Here is a 20,109-nt window from a genome sequence, read left to right on the forward strand (position 1 = left end):
TGTATTTACACCCCACTGGCACCCCACTTTGGAACAGTGGACTGTGCAAATGAAAAATTACCACTGTTCCAAAACTCTGTCAGACACCTGTGGGGTGTTTGGGGTGTGTGTGTGGGGGGGGGGGGGGGGGGTTGGGGGGAGGAGCAGCTCTAGGTAGAGTCCTGGTTGTTCCTTTTTCCATGTAAGACTTATGGAGGACACTGAGCTCTTGGAAACTTTCAGTGCAGCAGAAATATTTTTGTCCCCTTCTCCAGATTTGTTCTCCACATAATCTCTGAGTCTCTGAGCTCTACAGACAGGTCTTTCCTCCTCATGGCTTGGTGTTTGTTCTGATATACATTTTTTATCTGTGAGACCTTATAAAGACAGTGATGAAGACTTTCTGGATACATTGTATATAGTGACTGGGGGTGAAGACTTTCTGGATACATTGTATATAGTGATCGGGGGGGGGGGGGGGGGGTGAAGACTTTCTGGGTACATTGTATATAGTGACCTGGGGGTGGGGGAGGGGGTAGTGAAGACTTTCTGGATACATTGTATATAGTGACTGGGGGTGAAGACTTTCTGGATACATTGTATATAGTGACCGGGGGTGAAGACTTTCTGGATACATTGTATATAGTGACGGGGGGGTGAAGACTTTCTGGATACATTGTATATAGTGACCTGGGGTGAAGACTTTCTGGATACATTGTATAAAGTGACCGAAGGTGAAGACTTTCTGGATACATTGTATATAGTGACCGGGGGTGAAGACTTTCTGGATACATTGTATATAGTGACCGGGGGTGAAGACTTTCTGGATACATTGTATATAGTGACGGGGGGGGGGGGTGAAGACTTTCTGGATACATTGTATATAGTGACCTGGGGTGAAGACTTTCTGGATACATTGTATAAAGTGACCGAAGGTGAAGACTTTCTGGATACATTGTATATAGTTACCGGAGGTGAAGACTTTCTGGAGACATTGTATATAGTGACCGGGGGTGAAGACTTTCTGGATACATTGTATATAGTGACCGGGGGTGAAGACTTTCTGGATACATTGTATATAGTGACCGGGGGTGAAGACTTTCTGGATACATTGTATATAGTGACCAGGGGTGAAGACTTTCTGGATACATTGTATATAGTGACCGGGGTGAAGACTTTCTGGTTACATTGTATCTAGTGACCGGGGGTGAAGACTTTCTGGATACATTGTATATAGTGACCGGGGGTGAAGACTTTCTGGATACATTGTATATAGTGACCGGGGGTGAAGACTTTCTGGATACATTGTATATAGTGACGGGGGGGGGGGGTGAAGACTTTCTGGATACATTGTATATAGTGACCTGGGGTGAAGACTTTCTGGATACATTGTATAAAGTGACCGAAGGGGAAGACTTTCTGGATACATTGTATATAGTGACCGGGGGTGAAGACTTTCTGGATACATTGTATATAGTGACCGGGGGTGAAGACTTTCTGGTTACATTATATATAGTGACCGGGGGTGAAGACTTTCTGGATACATTGTATCTAGTGACCGGGGGTGAAGACTTTCTGTATACATTGTATATAGTGACCGGGGGTGAAGACTTTCTGGATACATTGTATATAGTGACCGGGGGTGAAGACTTTCTGGATACATTGTATATAGTGATCGGGGGTGAAGACTTTCTGGATACATTGTATATAGTGACCGGGGGTGAAGACTTTCTGGATACATTGTATATAGTGACCGGGGGTGAAGACTTTCTGGATACACTGTATATAGTGACTGGGGGTGAAGACTTTCTGGATACATTGGGGGAGATTTATCAAAGGCTTTAGACTGGTTTTTCTTGTCTAAATTTGTCTCACAGAAAGTCGCAGTCTAAATATGTGCGACTTTTCTGCGACTTTTGCTGTAGAGGATTTTTAGAACATGATGCATGCAAGTCTATTTTAGACGGAAATGCATTGGAAAATGCATTGGTGCTGAATTTATCAAAAGCGACTTTTGTGCGCATCTGCCCAAAATACGCTGAAATGTCAGACCATGCTGGAGCAGGTCTAAATGCAGTTTAAGCTGTAGACCCTGAAGTCTGAGCACAGAATTTATCAAGGGCTGTGAGACCTATAGACAGGAGACGACCACATACGCTGGTCTATAAGCATGCCCAGAATAGACTAGATTAGTAAATGTCCGCCATTGTATATAGTGACCGGGGGTGAAGACTTTCTGGATACATTGTATATAGTGACCGGGGGTGAAGACTTTCTGGATACATTGTATCTTATTGCTGTTTCCTTATTTTCTCAGGAATTCCGTGCGGTTAGTGATCAGGAAAGTGCAGTATGCTCCAGAGAGGCCGGGACCCCAACCCATGGCTGAGACCACCCGACAGTTCCTGATGTCTGATAAACCGCTGCACCTGGAAGCCTCACTAGATAAAGAGGTAAAATATTCTGCATTGCAAAACTACAACTCCAGGCAGACTGGGAGTTGTAGCTTTGTAACAGCTGGAGGCACACTAAAAACACTGAAATAGACAGTGGCCCTGATTTACTAAGAGTGGAGTGTTTATTCTGGAGTGATTTCAATATCACTCATCTTTTTTTTCAGGCTAATTTCAGGCTAACTATTCTGTCGCACATTCCGTTTTTTTTGTGTCGCACTAGTCAATTGTGTCGCACAAACTCCGAGCTAAAGAAATTAGTTGTGTGAGTCAAAATGGTTTCCACTTGTTTGTTTAAAAATGTTTCCATGAATCAAAACTATTCACGTGTTTTAATTGTTCAAACATTACAACAATTCTCCTTGTTTATCAGCTTGGGGGTTAAATTGATTTAACCCCTTAAGGGCGGAGCCCATTTTCAGCTCTAGGACGCAGCCCTTTTTTGCACATCTGACCACTGTCACTTTAAACATTAATAACTCTGGAATGCTTTTAGTTATCATTCTGATTCCGAGAATGTTTTTTCGTGACATATTCTACTTTAACATAGTAGTAAATTTTTATGGTAACTTGCATCCTTTCTTGGTGAAAAATCCCCAAATTTGATGAAAAAAATGAAAATTTAGCATTTTTCTAACTTTGAAGCTCTCTGCTTGTAAGGAAAATGGATATTCAAAATAATTTTTTTTTATTTACATATACAATATGTCTACTTTATGTTTGCATCATAAAATTGCTGAGTTTTTACTTTTGGAAGACACCAGAGAGCTTAAAAGTTCAGCAGCAATTTTACAATTTTTCACAAAATTTTCAAACTCGCTATTTTTCAGGGACCAGTTCAGGTTTGAAGTGGATTTGAAGGGTCTTCATGTTAGAAATACCCCATAAATGACCCCATTATAAAAACTGCACCCCCCAAAGTATTCAAAATGACAATCAGTAAGTGTTTTAACCCTTTAGGTGTTTCACAGGAAAAGCAGCAAAGTGAAGGAGAAAATTCAAAATCTTCATTTTTTACACTTGCATCTTCTTGTAGACCCAATTTTTGAATTTTTACAAGGGGTAAAAGGAGAAAATTTATACTTGAATTTGTAGCCCAATTTCTCTCGAGTAAGCACATACCTCATATGTCTATGTAAAGTGTTCAGCGGGCGCAGTAGAGGGCTCAGAAGCGAAGGAGCGACAAGGGGATTTTGGAGAGTATGTTTTTCTGAAATGGTTTTTTGGGGGCATGTTGCATTTAGGAAGCCCCTATGGTGCCAAAACAGCAAAAAAAAAAAAAAAAAAACACATGGCATACAGTTTTGGAAACTACACCCCTTGAGGAACGTAACAAGGAATTAACTGAGCCTTAATACCCCACAGGTGTTTCACGACTTTTGCAAATGTAAAAAAATATATATATTTTTTCACTAAAATGTGTGTTTCCCCCCAAATTTCACATTTTTGCAAGGGATAATAGCAGAAAATACCCCTCAAGATGTGTAACCCCATCTTTTCTGAGCATGGAGGTACCCCATAAGTTGACCTGAAGTGCACTACGGGCGAACTGCAATGCTCAGAAGAGAAGGAGTCATATTTGGCTTTTTGAGAGCAAATTTTGCTCGGGGGCAGGTCGCATTTAGGAAGCCCCTATGGTGCCAGGACAGCAAAAAAAAAAAAAAAACACATGGCATACCATTTTGGAAACTAGACTCCTTGAGGAACGTAACAAGGGATAAAGTGAACCTTAATACCCCACAGGTGTTTCACAACTTTTGCATATGTAAAAAATAAAAATAAAATTTTTACCATAAATGCTTGGTTTAGCAAAAATTTTACATTTTTAAAAAAGGTAATAGCAGAAACTACCCCCCAAAATTTTAAGCCCAATTTCTCCCGTTTCAGAAAACACCACATATGGGGATGAAAAGTGCTCTGCTGGCGCACTACAGGTCTCAGAAGAGAAGGAGTCACATTTGGCTTTTTGGAAGCAAATTTTGCTCTGGGGCATGCCGCATTTAGGAAGCCCCTATGGTGCCAGGACAGCAAAAAACACCCACATGGCATACAATTTTGGAAACTAGACCCCTTGGGGAACGTAACAAGGGGTAAAGTGAACCTTAATACCCCACAGGTGTTTCACGACTTTTGCATATGTAAAAAAATTTTTTTTTTTTTACACTAAAATGCTTGTTTTCCCCCACATTTTACATTTTTACAAGGGATAATAGCAGAAAATACCCCCCAAAATGTGTAACCCCATCTCTTTTGAGTATGGAAATACCCCATAAGTGGACGTGAAGTGCACTGGGGGTGAACTACAATGCTCAGAAGAGAAGGAGCATCATTGAGCTTTTGGAGAGAGAATTTGGCCATGTGCATTTACAAAGCCCCCTGTGGTGCCAGAACAGTGGACCCCCCACATATGACCCCATTTTTAAAACTACACCCCTCACGGAATGTAATAAAGGGTGCAGTGAGAATTTACACCCCACTGGCATTTGACGGATCTTTGGAACAGTGGGCTGTGCAAATTAAAAATGTTATTTTTCATTTTCACAGACCCCTGTTTCAAAGATCTGTCAGACACCTGTGGGGTGTAAATGCTCACTGCACCCCTTATTACATTCCGTGAGTTGTGTCGTTTCCAAAATGGGGTCACATGTGGGTATTTATTTTTTTGCGTTTATGTCAGAACCGCTGTAAAATCAGCCACCCCTGTGCAAATCACCAATTTAGACCTCAAATGTACATGGTGCACTCTCCCCTCTGAGCCTTGTTGTACGCCCGCAGAGCACTTTGCGCCCACATATGGTATCTCCGTACTCAGGAGAAATACACCAGTATGTTAGTGTACAAAAATGTTTTTTTTTTTACACCAACATGCTGGTGTAGACCCCAACTTTACCTTTTCATAAGGGGTGAAAGGAGAAAAAGCCCCCAAAATTTTTTAGGCAATTTCTCCCGAGTACGGCGATAACCCATATGTGGCCCTAAACTGTTGCCTTGAAATACGACAGGGCTCCGAAGTGAGAGCGCCATGTGCATTTGAGGCCTAAATTAGGGATTTGCATAGGGGTGGACATAGGGGTATTCTAAGCCAGTGATTCCCAAACAGGGTGCCTCCTGCTGTTGCAAAACTCCCAGCATGCTTGGACAGTCAATGGCTGTCCGTAAATGCTGGGAGTTTTTGTTTTGCAACAGCTGGAGGCTCCGTTTTGGAAACCCTGCCGTAGGATAAGTTTTTCATTTTTATTGGGGGGGGGGGGGGGGAGGAGGGGGGGCAGTGTGCGTCTGTATATGTTGCGTTTTACTCTTTATTTTATGTTAGTGTAGTGTAGTGTTTTTAGGTTACATTCACACTGACGGCGGATTACACTGAGTCTCCCGCTAGGAGTTTGAGCTGCGGCGGAAAATTTGCCGCAGCTCAAACTTGAAGCGGGGAACTGACTGTAATCCGCCGCCAGTGTGAATGTAACCTGTACATTCACATGGGAGGGGGGGGGCAAAACTACAACTCCCAGCATGCACTGACAGAACGTGCATGCTGGGAGTTGTATTTTTGCAACAACTGGAGGCACACTGGTTGGAAAATACTGAGTTAGGTAATAGAACCTATTACCTAACTCTGTATTTCCCAACCAGTGTGCCTCCAGCTGTTGCAGAACTACAACTCTCAGCATGTACTGATCGCCGAAGGAAATGCTGGGAGATGTAGTTATGCAACAGCTGGAGGCACGCAAGTACAACTCCCAGCATGCCGAGACAGCCTTTTGCTGTTCCTGAATGCTGGGAGTTGTAGTTTTGCAAGATTTAGAGGGGTTCAGGCTGCAGATCACTGACAGTGGTCTCTAAACTGTAGCCTCCAGATGTTGCAAAACTACAAATCTCAGCATGCTAAGACAGAAAACTGCTGTCTGGGCATGCTGGGAGTTGTAGTTTTGTAACATCTGGAGAGCTACAGTTTAGAGACCACTGTCAGTGATCTCTAGCCTGAACCCCATCTTGCAAAACTACAAATCCCAGCATGCCAACACAGCAAACAGCTGTCAAGGCATGGTGGGAGTTGTAGTTTTGCAACATCTGGAGGGCCACAGTTTAGAGACCACTCTCCAAACTGTCGCCCTGCAGATGTTGCTAGGCAACAGACTCCCGGACACGCCACCGCCATACTCACCTCCACCGCCGCCATGATCACAGCCTCCGCCGTCATCTGGAGCTCCGCCGCCGCTGCTACTACACGGTTCCCCCCGCTGTGCCCAGACACCGAACTTTAACCCCCCCGCCCCCAGTCTGCTATTGGTCGGTCGCTCCGCCGATTAATAGCAGGGATAGGAGTGGGTGGCACCCCTGCCACCTCACTCCTATCTCTTCAGGGGGATCGAGGGTGTCTTGGACACCCCCGATCCCCCTTATTTTATGGCGGTGCCGCCGTTGATGGGCAGGGGGAGAGCACTCCCCTTGCAAACACCATAGATGCGTGATCAGAACTGATCACGGCATCTATGGGGTTAATGCTGCCCGGACCGGCGCGATCGCGGCCCCAGCAGCTGCGGTGGGACTCCGGCTGTGATTGACAGCTGAGTCCCGCCGGCGATCTCCTGCGCTGCCCGCGGCAGAGCAGGAGATCGCTTGGACTTATGCATACGTCCAATAGGGGGAAGGGGTTAAACCTAATATTGCAAATGTGTTAAAAAGAAAATAAATATATAAACATTAACTATCACAAAATCATTCAATATTTTCATAAAAGTGTTTAACTGTACGAAATGTTTTCAGGTTATAAAACAAGTTACTTTCACACAAAACACAATGGTGAACAGTCCCGTGTTAGAAATCGCTCCATTTTGTTGAATTTTACTCGTCCTCTTGGCTGTCGGTTATTGTGTGAGACAAACTGACACTTTTTCTAGAGTGATTTTGAAAGTACTCCGAGTATTTTTTGTTTTTTGTCGGGAACACGACCATTTTTGCATAAAACACGCCCATTTCAGAGTGAAAATAAAAAACACTCCCAGTGGTTTCTAAAGTGTCGTTTGTGCAGCGTAAAATTTGGTCGCAGAAATAGTTGCACAGATGTTGCGACAAAAATTTAGGCGCAATAACCCAGAAAAAGGGTTGGACTTTAGTAAATCAGGGCCAGTATGTAATTGCCAGTCTCTGGCTCCATCTACAGGTCATACTGATAATTGCACCTATTATTCATAACATCTATTGATTTTGCAGGAGGCTTGTTGATACATTTTGTTACTGTTGTTGATGCATTTTGTTACTGTTGTTGATGCATTTTGTTACTGTTTTTGATATATTTTGTTACTGTTGTTGATACATTTTGTTAATGTTGTTGATGCATTTTGTTACTGTTGTTCATGCATTTTGTTACTGTTGTTGATGCATTTTGTTACTGTTGTTGATATATTTTGTTACTGTTGTTGATGCATTTTGTTACTGTTTTTGATATATTTTGTTACTGTTGTTGATACATTTTGTTAATGTTGTTGATGCATTTTGTTACTGTTGTTCATGCATTTTGTTACTGTTGTTGATGCATTTTGTTACTGTTGTTGATATATTTTGTTACTGTTGTTGATATATTTTGTTACTGTTGTTGATATATTTTGTTACTGTTGTTGATGCATTTTTGTTACTGTTGTTGATATATTTTGTTACTGTTATTGATAAATTTTGTTACTGTTGTTGATATATTTTGTTACTGTTGTTGTGTTTGTGCAGATTTACTACCACGGGGAGCCCATCAATGTCAATGTCCACGTCACAAACAACACAAATAAGACCGTCAAGAAGATTAAAATCTCAGGTACGTGGCTGTATTCCTACACACTGCATACATGAAGACCCTGCAGGAGATTGCCCCCCCCCCCGTTTTATGTCAAGGCATGCTGAGAGTTATAGCTGTGCAACATTTGTAAAAAATTGTAAGATTGCAATTTTGCAACAATTTAGGTAGGAGATAATTTCCATAATTAATAAGGAACTGGCAACATTCAAATTTTTTATTTTTTATTTAGGGGGACGATGGGAGTTGTAGTTATGTCAGGGCATTCTGGGAGCTTTCATTTTGCTAAATTGTCAGAACATGGTGAGAATTGTAGTTTTACATTCCGGGAGTTGTAGTTTTGCAACATCTTAAATGGGCACTGTCAGATCAAAAAACCTTTTATTCCTTGTTAAAGGGGTTATCCAGGAAAAAACTTTTTTTTATATATCAACTGGCTCCAGAACGTTAAACAGATTTGTAAATTACTTCTATTAAAAAATCGCAATACTTCCAATACTTATGAGCTTCTGAAGTTGAGTTGTTTTTTTCTGTCTAGGTGCACTCTGATGACACGTGTCTCGGGAACCGCCCAGTTTAGAACTAAATCCCCATAGTAAACCTCTTCTTCTCTGTGCAGTTCCCGAGACAAGCAGAGATGTCAGCATAGAGCACTGTGGTCAGACAGAAAACAACAACTCAACTTCAGCAGCTGATAATTATTGAAAGGATTAAGATTTTTTTAATAGAAGTAATTTACAAATCTGTTTAACTTTCTGGAGCCAGTTGATATAAATAAATAAAAGTTTTTTTTTTTACTGGAATACCCCTTTAAGGATTGAAATTAAAGACCCTTTGTAATATGCTACTTTAAAGTGAAAATGACCCTCTGAAAATCCCACCACTAGGGGTCTCCGTACATACTGGGACACTAACCAGTCCTGGAGCAGCATCAACTTGTCCATGAGTCATGGACAAGAGATGACTCATGGACAAGGGTACATGAGCAAAATTACAACCACCAGCATGTCCTCACTGTCAGAACAGGCTGGGAGTTGTAGTTTTGCTAATTCTAAGGGAGATTTAAGCAGGTAGAGTCTGGCTGCAGGGAGGAAGCTGAGGCAGGCACGTGAGGCCACGCCCCTTTATTTTGTGGGATCTGACAAAGTTTGACGTTTTGTACAGCATTGTCAGGGCACGATGAGAGTTGTAGTTTGTAACAAGTGCCACAGTTTGGGGAACACTGCCATAGGGCTTAGATACATTTTACATCACATATTCTGCGTACTACATTCGTTAACAGTGGAGAATGGTGCACATGCGCAGAGAGAACATTTCCCACATCCATGAGTTAGAAAGTTAAAACAGTTGCTTTTCGTTACAGTGCGCCAGTACGCCGACATCTGTCTCTTCAACACGGCGCAGTACAAGTGCCCGGTGGCGGTGGAGGAGGCTGAGTGAGTAGAGATCATCACATCCTGAGCTGTAGTGTCCATCCAGATTGTTTTATAGTTATTAGATCACAACTTTTACTCCAGTCACATCCGGAGCTGTAGTGTCTGCTTCTTCCATCCAACTTGTCTCCCAGTTATTAGATCACTACTTTTCCACTTTCCTTTTTACCAACGTATTTAAAAAAAAATTTGGGCCAAAAATTGGAAATGGCATTTTTTTTCTCCTTTTGGCATATATATATCTATATATATATATATATATATATATATATATATATATATATATATAGCAATCCAAGGGAAGCAGCACCCCAAAAAAAACAGGTAGTATGGTGCACGCAGAACCGAACCCCGGTCAATGGTCCATATGTAGATAAATTAGTAGAAATCCGCAGCACACAAAATGATGAAAGTGCAAAAAAATAAAATTTATTCCATATCTTGGTGAAAGTTACAGCGACGTTTCAACCAGCTCTCCTGGTCTTTCTCAAGCATAACACAAGTGAATAAAGCCATCATTCTTATAGGCCACACAATTACAGATACAATTAATACAAAAGTGTACAAAATCATAGTATAACAAAGTATATATCACTCCAAACTAAACAGATAGTGCACAGTGTATAAATATAAATATATCAAAACGTTTCCACAGAATCATATATACGTGCAATCCCAAAATTATTAAGTAATCCCTCAGGACCCTATTAGGGATTACTTAATAATTTTGGGATTGCACATATATATGATTCTGTGGAAACTTTTTGATATATTTATATTTATACACTGTGCACTATCTGTTTAGTTTGGAGTGATATATACTTTGTTATACTATGATTTTGTACACTTTTGTATTAATTGTATCTGTAATTGTGTGGCCTATAAGAATGATGGCTTTATTCACTTGTGTTATGCTTGAGAAAGACCAGGAGAGCTGGTTGAAACGTCGCTGTAACTTTCACCAAGATATGGAATAAATTTTATTTTTTTGCACTTTCATCATTTTGTGTGCTGCAGATTTCTACTAATTTATATATATATATATATATATATATATATATATATATATATATATTTATATATTTTTTTTTTCCCATATCCATATACACCTGATATATATGGGGAAAAAAATAAATAATATATATATATATATATATATATATATATAAATTTTTTTCTTTATATACTTGTTTATACATATATATATATATATATATATATATATATATATATATATATATATATAAAACCAAAGAATAAGTTGGCCAGCACTATTAATTCCAAACTATTGTAAAAACCTGGCTTGCAGGTGCAGGCTGCTGGGCTAAATATACAGCAACAGGAGAATACAGCAGCACACTGCCAGCACAGAGATATAGATAAAACATGAGTATATAGATAAGACATGAGTATATAGATAGAACATGAAAAGCTATACAGCTGTAATGCAATAAATTAAGATATGAAACTATGAAATTATGAGGTACTTAGCTTGCAAATTTGGCACCAAATAGCGTGGACCGTCCCACCACGGTAAGGTGACCTCATTCTGGGACGGACCCTACACTATGAATATGCCTCTGTGTGAACAGTACAGCAGGCACTGCAGGATCTGAAACATCCAAGACACCTTATATACACCTAATAGAGATGGGTGGGGTGCAGGAGCCAACATGGAGGTAGCCACTCCCCCGTATATATATACATATATATATATATATATATATATATTTTTTTTTTTTTTTTTTTTTTTTTTTTTTTTTTCAATTTTCCTAAAATTTTTTTATAAGTTTGAATACTTTTTTTTTTTTTTAGCCAATCCCAAGGAGTCTTTTATGAGCAAGTATCCAATTGTTTATATTGGTCAATGGGATGCATATGCATTACATTGATCTTTTAGATCAGTGCTCTATTAGTACAGCCTGATCAGAGTGATTTCCAATGTCGGTTATTTTTGGCAGGTGTCAGCTGCAGATAGCAGCCGACACTTCCTGGGTATGGCAGGTGTCAGCTGCAAAGAGCAGCTGGCACCTGCTGTAAATGTATGTCCTGAGTCGGGAAGAGGTTTGTTTCATGTTACCTGCGTGCAGTGCATTGTGGGAGCTTGAACCTGGCTGCACAATATAGATCTGTGTTTAACAATCAGCGTGCCTCCAGCTGTTTCAAAACTACAACACCCAGCATGCCCGGACAGCCGTTGGCTGTCCGGGCATGCTGGGAGTTGTAGTTTTGCAAAAGCTGGAGGAACACTGCCTGGGGAAACACTTGCATAGGTAAAATGCAGGGATCAGAATTAATTGCAATTGCAGCTTTGGGTGTGACTGCAGTAAATGCTGAGATTTCAGTGAAAGAAAAAAGATTCTCAACATGCTGCGATTTAGAAAAGCTGCACAAAAAAAATGCAAAAAAAACAAAAAAAAAAAAACGCTAAAGAGGTGTAAAAACAACAATAAAAAAAGCGTCAAATACAAAAATTAATCACTATTGATCACTAATCACTATTGACTTGCAGCTAACATCTGTCTGCAGTGTTTTTTCACACATAAAAAAAACCCCAATAAACGCTGTTTGGGTGTTTTTGTCACCATTTTTCGGAAAAATAACAAAACAAATGGAAACTAAGCCTTACTCCAGTAACATCTAGAGCTGTATTTAAAGGGGAAATTTGGTACATAGGTTCTTAACCTTTATCCACAGTGTCTGATGGCGGGGGGTCCGACCTATCCACAGTGTCTGATGGCGGGGGGTCCGACCTATCCACAGTGTCTGATGGTGGGGGTCCTACCTATCCACAGTGTCTAATGGCGGGGGGTCCGACCTATCCACAGTGTCTGATGGCGGGGGGTCCGACCTATCCACAGTGTCTGATGGCGGGGGGTCCGACCTATCCACAGTGTCTTATGGCGGGGGGTCTGACCTATCCACAGTGTCTGATGGCGGGGGATCCGACCTATCCACAATGTCTGATGGCGGGGGGTCTGACCTATCCACAGTGTCTGATGGTGGGGGTCCGACCTATCCACAGTGTCTGATGGCGGGGGGTCCATCCTATCCACAGTGTCTGATGGCGGGGGGTCCATCCTATCCACAGTGTCTGATGGCGGGGGTCCGACCTATCCACAGTGTCTGATGGCGGGAGGTCTGACCTATCCACAGTGTCTGATGGCGGGGGATCCGACCTATCCACAGTGTCTGATGGCGGGGGTCCGACCTATCCACAGTGTCTGATGGCGGGGGGTCCCACCTATCCACAGTGTCTGATGGCGGGGGGGGTCCAACCTATCCACAGTGTCTGATGGCGTGGGGTCCGACCTATCCACAGTGTCTGATGGTGGGGGGTCCGACCTATCCACATTGTCTGATGGCGGAGGGGTCCGACCTATCCATAGTATCTGATGGCGGGGGGTCCATCCTATCCACAGTGTCTGATGGTGGGGGGTCCGACCTATCCACAGTGTCTGATGGCGGGGGGTCCGACCTATCCACAGTGTCTGATGGTGGGGGATCCGACCTATCCACAGTGTCTGATGGCGGGGGTCCGACCTATCCACAGTGTCTGAAGGCGGGGGGTCCGACCTATCCACAGTATCTGATGGCGGGGGGGGGGGGTCCTACCTATCCAGAGTGTCTTATGGCGGGGGGTCTGACCTATCCGCCGTGTCTGATGGTGGGGGTCCGACCTATCCACAGTGTCTGATGGCGGGGGGTCCGACCTATCCACAGTGTCTGATGGCGGGGGGTCCGACCTATCCACAGTGTCTGATGGCGGGGGGTCCAACCTATCCACAGTGTCTGATGGCGGGGGGTCCGGCCTATCCACAGTGTCTGATGGTGGGGATCCGACCTATCCACATTGTCTGATGGCGGAGGGGTCCGACCTATCCATAGTGTCTGATGGCGGGGGGGTCCAACCTATCCACAGTGTCTGATGGTGGGGGGTCCGACCTATCCACAGTGTCTGATGGTGGGGGGTCCGACATATCCACAGTGTCTGATGGCGGGGGGGGGGGGGGGGGTAGGGGGGGTCTGACCTATCCACAGTGTCTGATGGCAGGAGAGGGGGGGGGGGGTCTGACCGCTGGGGCCCTTCTATCTCCTGCCCAGCACCCCGACTCCCTCCATCCACAGAGCAAGCTCCACTTTGCATGTGGATTACTGTTGACCACGATAGCCGGTGGTCATCCCGCCTCTCCATGTATCTCTATGGGAGAGCCGTAGACACTCTGGCTCTCCCATAGAGATACATAGAGGAGCATGATAACCGGCGTTACCCATGGTGCTGGGCAGGAGATAGCGGGGGCCCCAGTGGTCGGACACACCGCCACCAGACACTTATCCCATATCCTGCAGATAGGGTATAATAACATATGTATCGGAGATCCCTTTTCACTCCTTCCTGACCCCCCCCAAATAAAAAAATCTGGCTTATGTGTTCTTCCTGCCATAACCAGCAGGTGTCAGCTGCTATCTGCAGCTGACACCCCCAGATACCGTTTGTGGCGAGTTTTATTAGGGCTTATTTTTCTGCAGGACAAGTTGTACTTTTTACTGGCGCCATTTATTTTTTTTACATAAAATGTGTTACAAAGCCAGAAAAAAAAAATGTCATTGCGCAAATTTGTGAGTCAAGCAAATGAAAACCGACATTCTATATTTATTCTACGGGTCAGTACAGTTTCAATGCCAAATTATTTGTGGATTATTTTATTTTTGGATTATTTTAGTGTTTAGTTTTACTATAACAAAAAAAAAAAAAAAACACCTTAAAGGGGTACTCCACTGCCCCAGCGTTCGGAACATTTTGTTTCAAACGCTTGGAGCAGGCAGCGGGGGTCGGGATGTCACAGCCATGCCCCTTGTGACGTCACATCGTACCCCCTCAATGCAAGTCTATGGGAGGGGGCGTGACGGCCGTCACGCCCCCTCCCATAGACTTGCATTGAGGTTGGCGCATTGTGACATCACAAGGGGTGTGGCCATGACATCCCGACCCCCTGCTGCCTGCACCCAGGGTTCTAAACAAACGCTGGGTGCTGCACAGAGATCGCGGGAGTCCCAGCTGCGGGATCCCCGCGATCAGACATCTTATCCCCTATCAAGATGTCTAAGGGCGGAGTACCCTTTAAATAAACACCTGTGCATCGCCATGCGCCATGTTCTGACCCCTATAACTTTTTACGTTTTCCACCTATAGAGCTGGGCTCATTTTTGTCACAGCAAGTTGTAGGTTTTACCGCTAACACTTTTGTGCAATTTAAACTTTTTTGCCACTTTTTTTTAAATATTTTTACTTTATAGAAAAAAAAATAAAAAATAAAAAAAAGTCCAGAAAAGGCAATATAAAACAGCAATTCTGGTGTTCGAATTTTTTCATTCACGCCGTTGACTGTGCAGGACAGGAATGTTATAATTTCATAGTTTAGACAATTTCATGCACAGCGATAGCAAATATGCTTTTTCATTTGTTTACAATATTTATTTCAAGTTTTTATTGGATTATTAAAATATTTTTTCAAACTTTTTTTCAAACTTTTTTTAAACACTTTTTTACCCCCCAAAGGTGCCTGATAATTTAAGAATTCTGACAATTACACATTCAGTGGTACCAAATATGTTTATTAGTTTTCTTTATTTATTAGTTTTTTTTTATTATACATTTTTTAATTGGGATGTAATTTTTTATACTTTTACTTTAACAATTTTTTACCCCCCAAAGGTGCCTGATAATTTAATAATTCTGATAGTTCCACGTTCAATGATATAAAATATCTTCATTAGTTTTTTTAATAGTTCTTTTATTAATTATTTTTTGTTTTATTTTTATATATATTTTTATATATAATATTTTTTTTAAACTTTTTTCTTTTAATACTTTTTTTTTTTTTTTTTAGCCAATCCCAGGGGTCTTTTATGAGCAAGCATCCAATTGTTTTTATGGGTCAATGGGCTGCATATGCATTACATTGATCTATTAGCTCAGTGCTCTATTAATAAAGCCTGATTAGCTTGACCTCCAATGCTGTTTTTTTTGGGCAGGTTTCAGCTACAGGTAGCAGCCGCCACTTTCTGGGTATGGCAGGTGTCAGCTGCAGATAGCAGCCGTCACTTTCTGGGTATGGCAGGTGTCAGCTGCAGATAGCAGCCGTCACTTTCTGGGTATGGCAGGTGTCAGCTGCAGATAGCAGCCAGGACACTTTCTGGGTATGGCAGGTGTCAGCTGCAGATAGCAGCCGGCACTTTCTGGGTATGGCAGGTGTCAGCTGCAGATAGCAGCAGTCACTTTCTGGGTATGGCAGGTGTCAGCTGCAGATAGCAGCCAGGACACTTTCTGGGTATGGCAGAGTCAGCTGCAGATAGCAGCCGGCACTTTCTGGGTATGGCAGGTGTCAGCTGCAGATAGCAGCCAGCACTTTCTGGGTATGGCAGGTGTCAGCTGCAGATAGCAGCCGGCACTTTCTGGGTAGGGCAGGTGTCAGCTGCAGATAGCAGCCAGCACTTTCTGGGTATGGCAGGTGTCAGCTGCAGATAGCAGCCGGCACTTTCTGGGTATGGCAGGTGTCAGCTGCAGATAGCAGCCGGCACTTTCTGGGTATGGCAGGTGTCAGCTGCAGATAGCAGCCAGCACTTTCTGGGTCTGGCAGGTGTCAGCTGCAGATAGCAGCCGGACCTTCCTGGGTATGGCAGGTGTCAGCTGCAGATAGCAGCCAGCACTTTCTAGGTATGGCAGGTGTCAGCTGCAGATAGCAGCCAGCACTTTCTAGGTATGGCAGGTGTCAGCTGCACATAGCAGCCAGCACTTTCTGGATATGGCAGGTGTCAGCTGCAGATAGCAGCCAGCACTTTCTGGGTATGGCAGGTGTCAGCTGCAGATAGCAGCCAGCACTTTCTGGGTATGGCAGGTGTCAGCTGCAGATAGCAGCCGGCACTTTCTGGGTAGGGCAGGTGTCAGCTGCAGATAGCAGCCAGCACTTTCTGGGTAGGGCAGGTGTCAGCTGCAGATAGCAGCCAGCACTTTCTGGGTATGGCAGGTGTCAGCTGCAGATAGCAGCCAGCACTTTCTAGGTATGGCAGGTGTCAGCTGCACATAGCAGCCAGCACTTTCTGGATATGGCAGGTGTCAGCTGCAGATAGCAGCCGGCACTTTCTGGGTATGGCAGGTGTCAGCTGCAGATAGCAGCCAGCACTTTCTGGGTATGGCAGGTGTCAGCTGCAGATAGCAGCCGGGCCTTCCTGGGTATGGCAGGTGTCAGCTGCAGATAGCAGCTGGCACCTTCTGGGTGTGACTGCAGTATAACACGTGATATTAATCTGCATCGGGACATTACTCCATAGATGTGACCTTCTCCTTGTTTCCGTGTCGTTCCAGCAATGACGTTGTGGCGCCCAGCTCCACATTTTGCAAGGTCTACACGTTGACTCCCTACTTGGCCAACAACCGGGAGAAGCGAGGCCTGGCGCTGGATGGGAAACTGAAGCATGAAGACACCAACCTGGCATCTAGTACTCTGTGAGACACGGCCTGGTCCCCTCTCCACTTAATTCTTCTCATGTGGCCAAAACCTCAAATACATGTCCCTCCATGTCCTTTATAGAAAGATAATATAACATCTAATATAAGAGGCCGACATAGTGTCGGAGGGGATATTATAGAAACTGTTATATACATAAAGGGAATCAACATGATAAAGGAGGAGAGGAGATTTATATAGGAGAAAAACTACCACAAGAGGATGTAGTGTTATATAGAGGACATGGTGTTATATAGAAGACATAGTGTTATATATAGAGGACATAGGGTTATATAGAGGACATAGTGTTATATAGAGTACATAGTGTTAAATATAGAGGGCATAGTGTTATATATAGAGGACATAGTGTTATATAGAGGACACAGTGTTATATATAGAGGACGTAGTGTTATATATAGAGGACATAGTGTTATATATAGAGGACATAGGGTTATATAGAGGACATAGTGTTATATAGAGGGGAACATTTCTGCAGTAATATGAGGAAGTATTACTTTACTGAGAGAGTAGTGGATGCATGGAATAGCCTTCCTGCAGAAGTGGTAGCTGCCAATACAGTGAATGGGGTTTAGGCATGCATGGGATAATCATAAGGCTATCCTTCATATAAGATAGGGATAGGTATAAGGCTATCCTTCATATAAGATAGAGATAGGCATAAGGCTCCTTCATATAAGATAGGGATAGGTATAAGGCTATCCTTCATATAAGATAGGGATAGGTATAAGGCTATCCTTCATATAAGATAGGGATAGGTATAAGGCTATCCTTCATATAAGATAGGGATAGGTATAAGGCTCCTTCATATAAGATAGGGATAGGCATAAGGCTCCTTTATATAAGATAGGGATAGGTATAAGGCTATCCTTCATATAAGATAGGGATAGGTATAAGGCTATCCTTCATATAAGATAGGGATAGGTATAAGGCTATCATTCATATAAGATAGGGATAAGCATAAGGCTCCTTCATATAAGATAGAGATAGGTATAAGGCTATCATTCATATAAGATAGGGATAGGTATAAGGCTATCCTTCATATAAGATAGGGCCAGGGACTATTGGGCAGACTAGATGGGCCAAATGGTTCTTATCTGCCGACACATTCTATGTTTCTATACAATATCTAAGGAGAGTCCCAAGACATTCTAACATTACAGCCTCTACTCCTGTGCAGTGAATGGATTCGATGGCGTTTGGCTGAAGAATGAGTCTATCCTCAGGTCATTTTCATTCCTGAGATGTTTCCAAGCCTTCTTCTACCTCAGAATCTGCTCTAACTTCTTCAGGGGCCAACATGAAGGTGTTTTCTCTTATATGATAGGGCCACACTCTTACAGCCATGTGTACTCACCTGAGCCCTCTAGTCATGAGCACAGGAGGATTGCTGGGATGAATTTCGGACAGTTATTGGGTTGGGGGATCATTGACCATCTTCTTTAATCGTTGTTTTTTCCCATTTATAGGTTGAGAGATGGAGCCAACAAGGAGATCCTTGGAATAATTGTCTCATACAAGGTCAAAGTGAAGCTGGTCGTGTCACGAGGAGGGTAAGTCTTCAATAGACAGTCACTTTTATTCCTATTTATACTCTCTTGAAAGAATTTGACTAAACACGTAAAATGTTTGGATGGAGACTTGTACTTTGTTACTATAAAACATGTGGGGTTGTATGAGAACGGCCTGGAGACCTGGATGAACCGGACCCCTCCCCAGTCATTCTCACAGCATTAAATGGGTACTCCGTCCATAGACATCTTATCCCCTATCTTTTTCTAGAACCCCTTCACCCCGAACCTTAGATTACTGCACAATGCAGTTTCTGGTCTAATGCCCTGCCCAGTTATATGGGACATCCGCCTCCCAACCTACAGCTTTTGAACCCATCATCATATCCTAAAATGAATACAGACCACAGACCATACCTTCTAAATGTGTACAGAGCACAGATCAGACCATTAAACAAAGATATAGGGGGAGATTTATCAAAACCTGTCCAGAGGAAAAGTTGCTCTCTTGCCCATAACAACCAATCAGATCGCTTCTTTCATTTTTTTAGAGGCCTTATCAAAAATGAAAGAAGCGATCTGATTGGTTGCTGCGGTCAACGCAATAACTTTTCCTCTGGACAGGTTTTGATAAATCTCCCCCATAGACCTCCATTTAGAGCTCTTAAACGAAAAGAGACCACAACTGCCTGAATTATTACAGACTACTCACCAGAACCCTAAAAAAGCACAAACTACAGACCAAGCTCACACATTAAAGATTTAGGCCACAGACCAGACCCCATAAACTAATAAAGATCGAAGACCAGACACCAAGACAAATCCATATCCCTAAAAATAGAGACACCAGACCCCAAACATATACGACCCCAAACATAGATGACTGACCAGACTCCTAAACTAATAAAGATTACAGACCAGACCTCATAAACTAATAAATATCACAGACCAGACCTCTAAACTAATAGAGATCACAGACCAGACCTCATCAACTAGAAAAGATTACAGACCAGACCTCATCAACTAGAAAAGATTACAGACCAGACTCCTAAACTATTAAAGATCACAGACCAGGCCTCATAAACTAATAAAGATCACAGACCAGACCTCTAAACTAATAAAGATCACATACCAGACCTCTAAACTAATAAAGATCACATACCAGACCCCTAAAAAATACAGACACCAGACCTGAAACAAAAGAAGACTACAGATCCAAAATCAAATTCAGATCCCAGACCCCCTTAACTAATACAGACCCCAGACCAGATTCCTAAAGAAATACAGACCACAGACCAGACCCCTAAATAGCTCCAAAAAAGGTCAAGAACCCAAACTAATACAGACCACAGATCAGACCCATTAAGCATTACAGACCACAGACCAGACCCCTAAACACATAAAATAGCTCCAAGAAAGGTCAAGAAC

At 42.7% G+C, this 20,109-nt stretch overlaps 1 protein-coding gene across 2 annotated transcripts in view; it reads left to right on the forward strand.

The window, feature by feature from the left end:
• LOC130358194 (beta-arrestin-1) overlaps positions 1-20,109 on the forward strand; it is a 255,931-nt gene that overhangs the window by 214,006 nt on the left and 21,816 nt on the right. For both annotated transcript variants that reach the window (XM_056561068.1, XM_056561067.1), the window contains exons 8-12: positions 2,297-2,432; positions 8,148-8,232; positions 9,575-9,647; positions 17,011-17,151; positions 18,640-18,723. In XM_056561068.1, coding sequence (XP_056417043.1) covers positions 2,297-2,432; positions 8,148-8,232; positions 9,575-9,647; positions 17,011-17,151; positions 18,640-18,723 — 519 coding nt within the window. The remainder of the gene's footprint in view (positions 1-2,296; positions 2,433-8,147; positions 8,233-9,574; positions 9,648-17,010; positions 17,152-18,639; positions 18,724-20,109) is intronic.

Source organism: Hyla sarda, chromosome 2, assembly GCF_029499605.1.
Source record: "Hyla sarda isolate aHylSar1 chromosome 2, aHylSar1.hap1, whole genome shotgun sequence".
NCBI lineage: Eukaryota > Metazoa > Chordata > Amphibia > Anura > Hylidae > Hyla > Hyla sarda.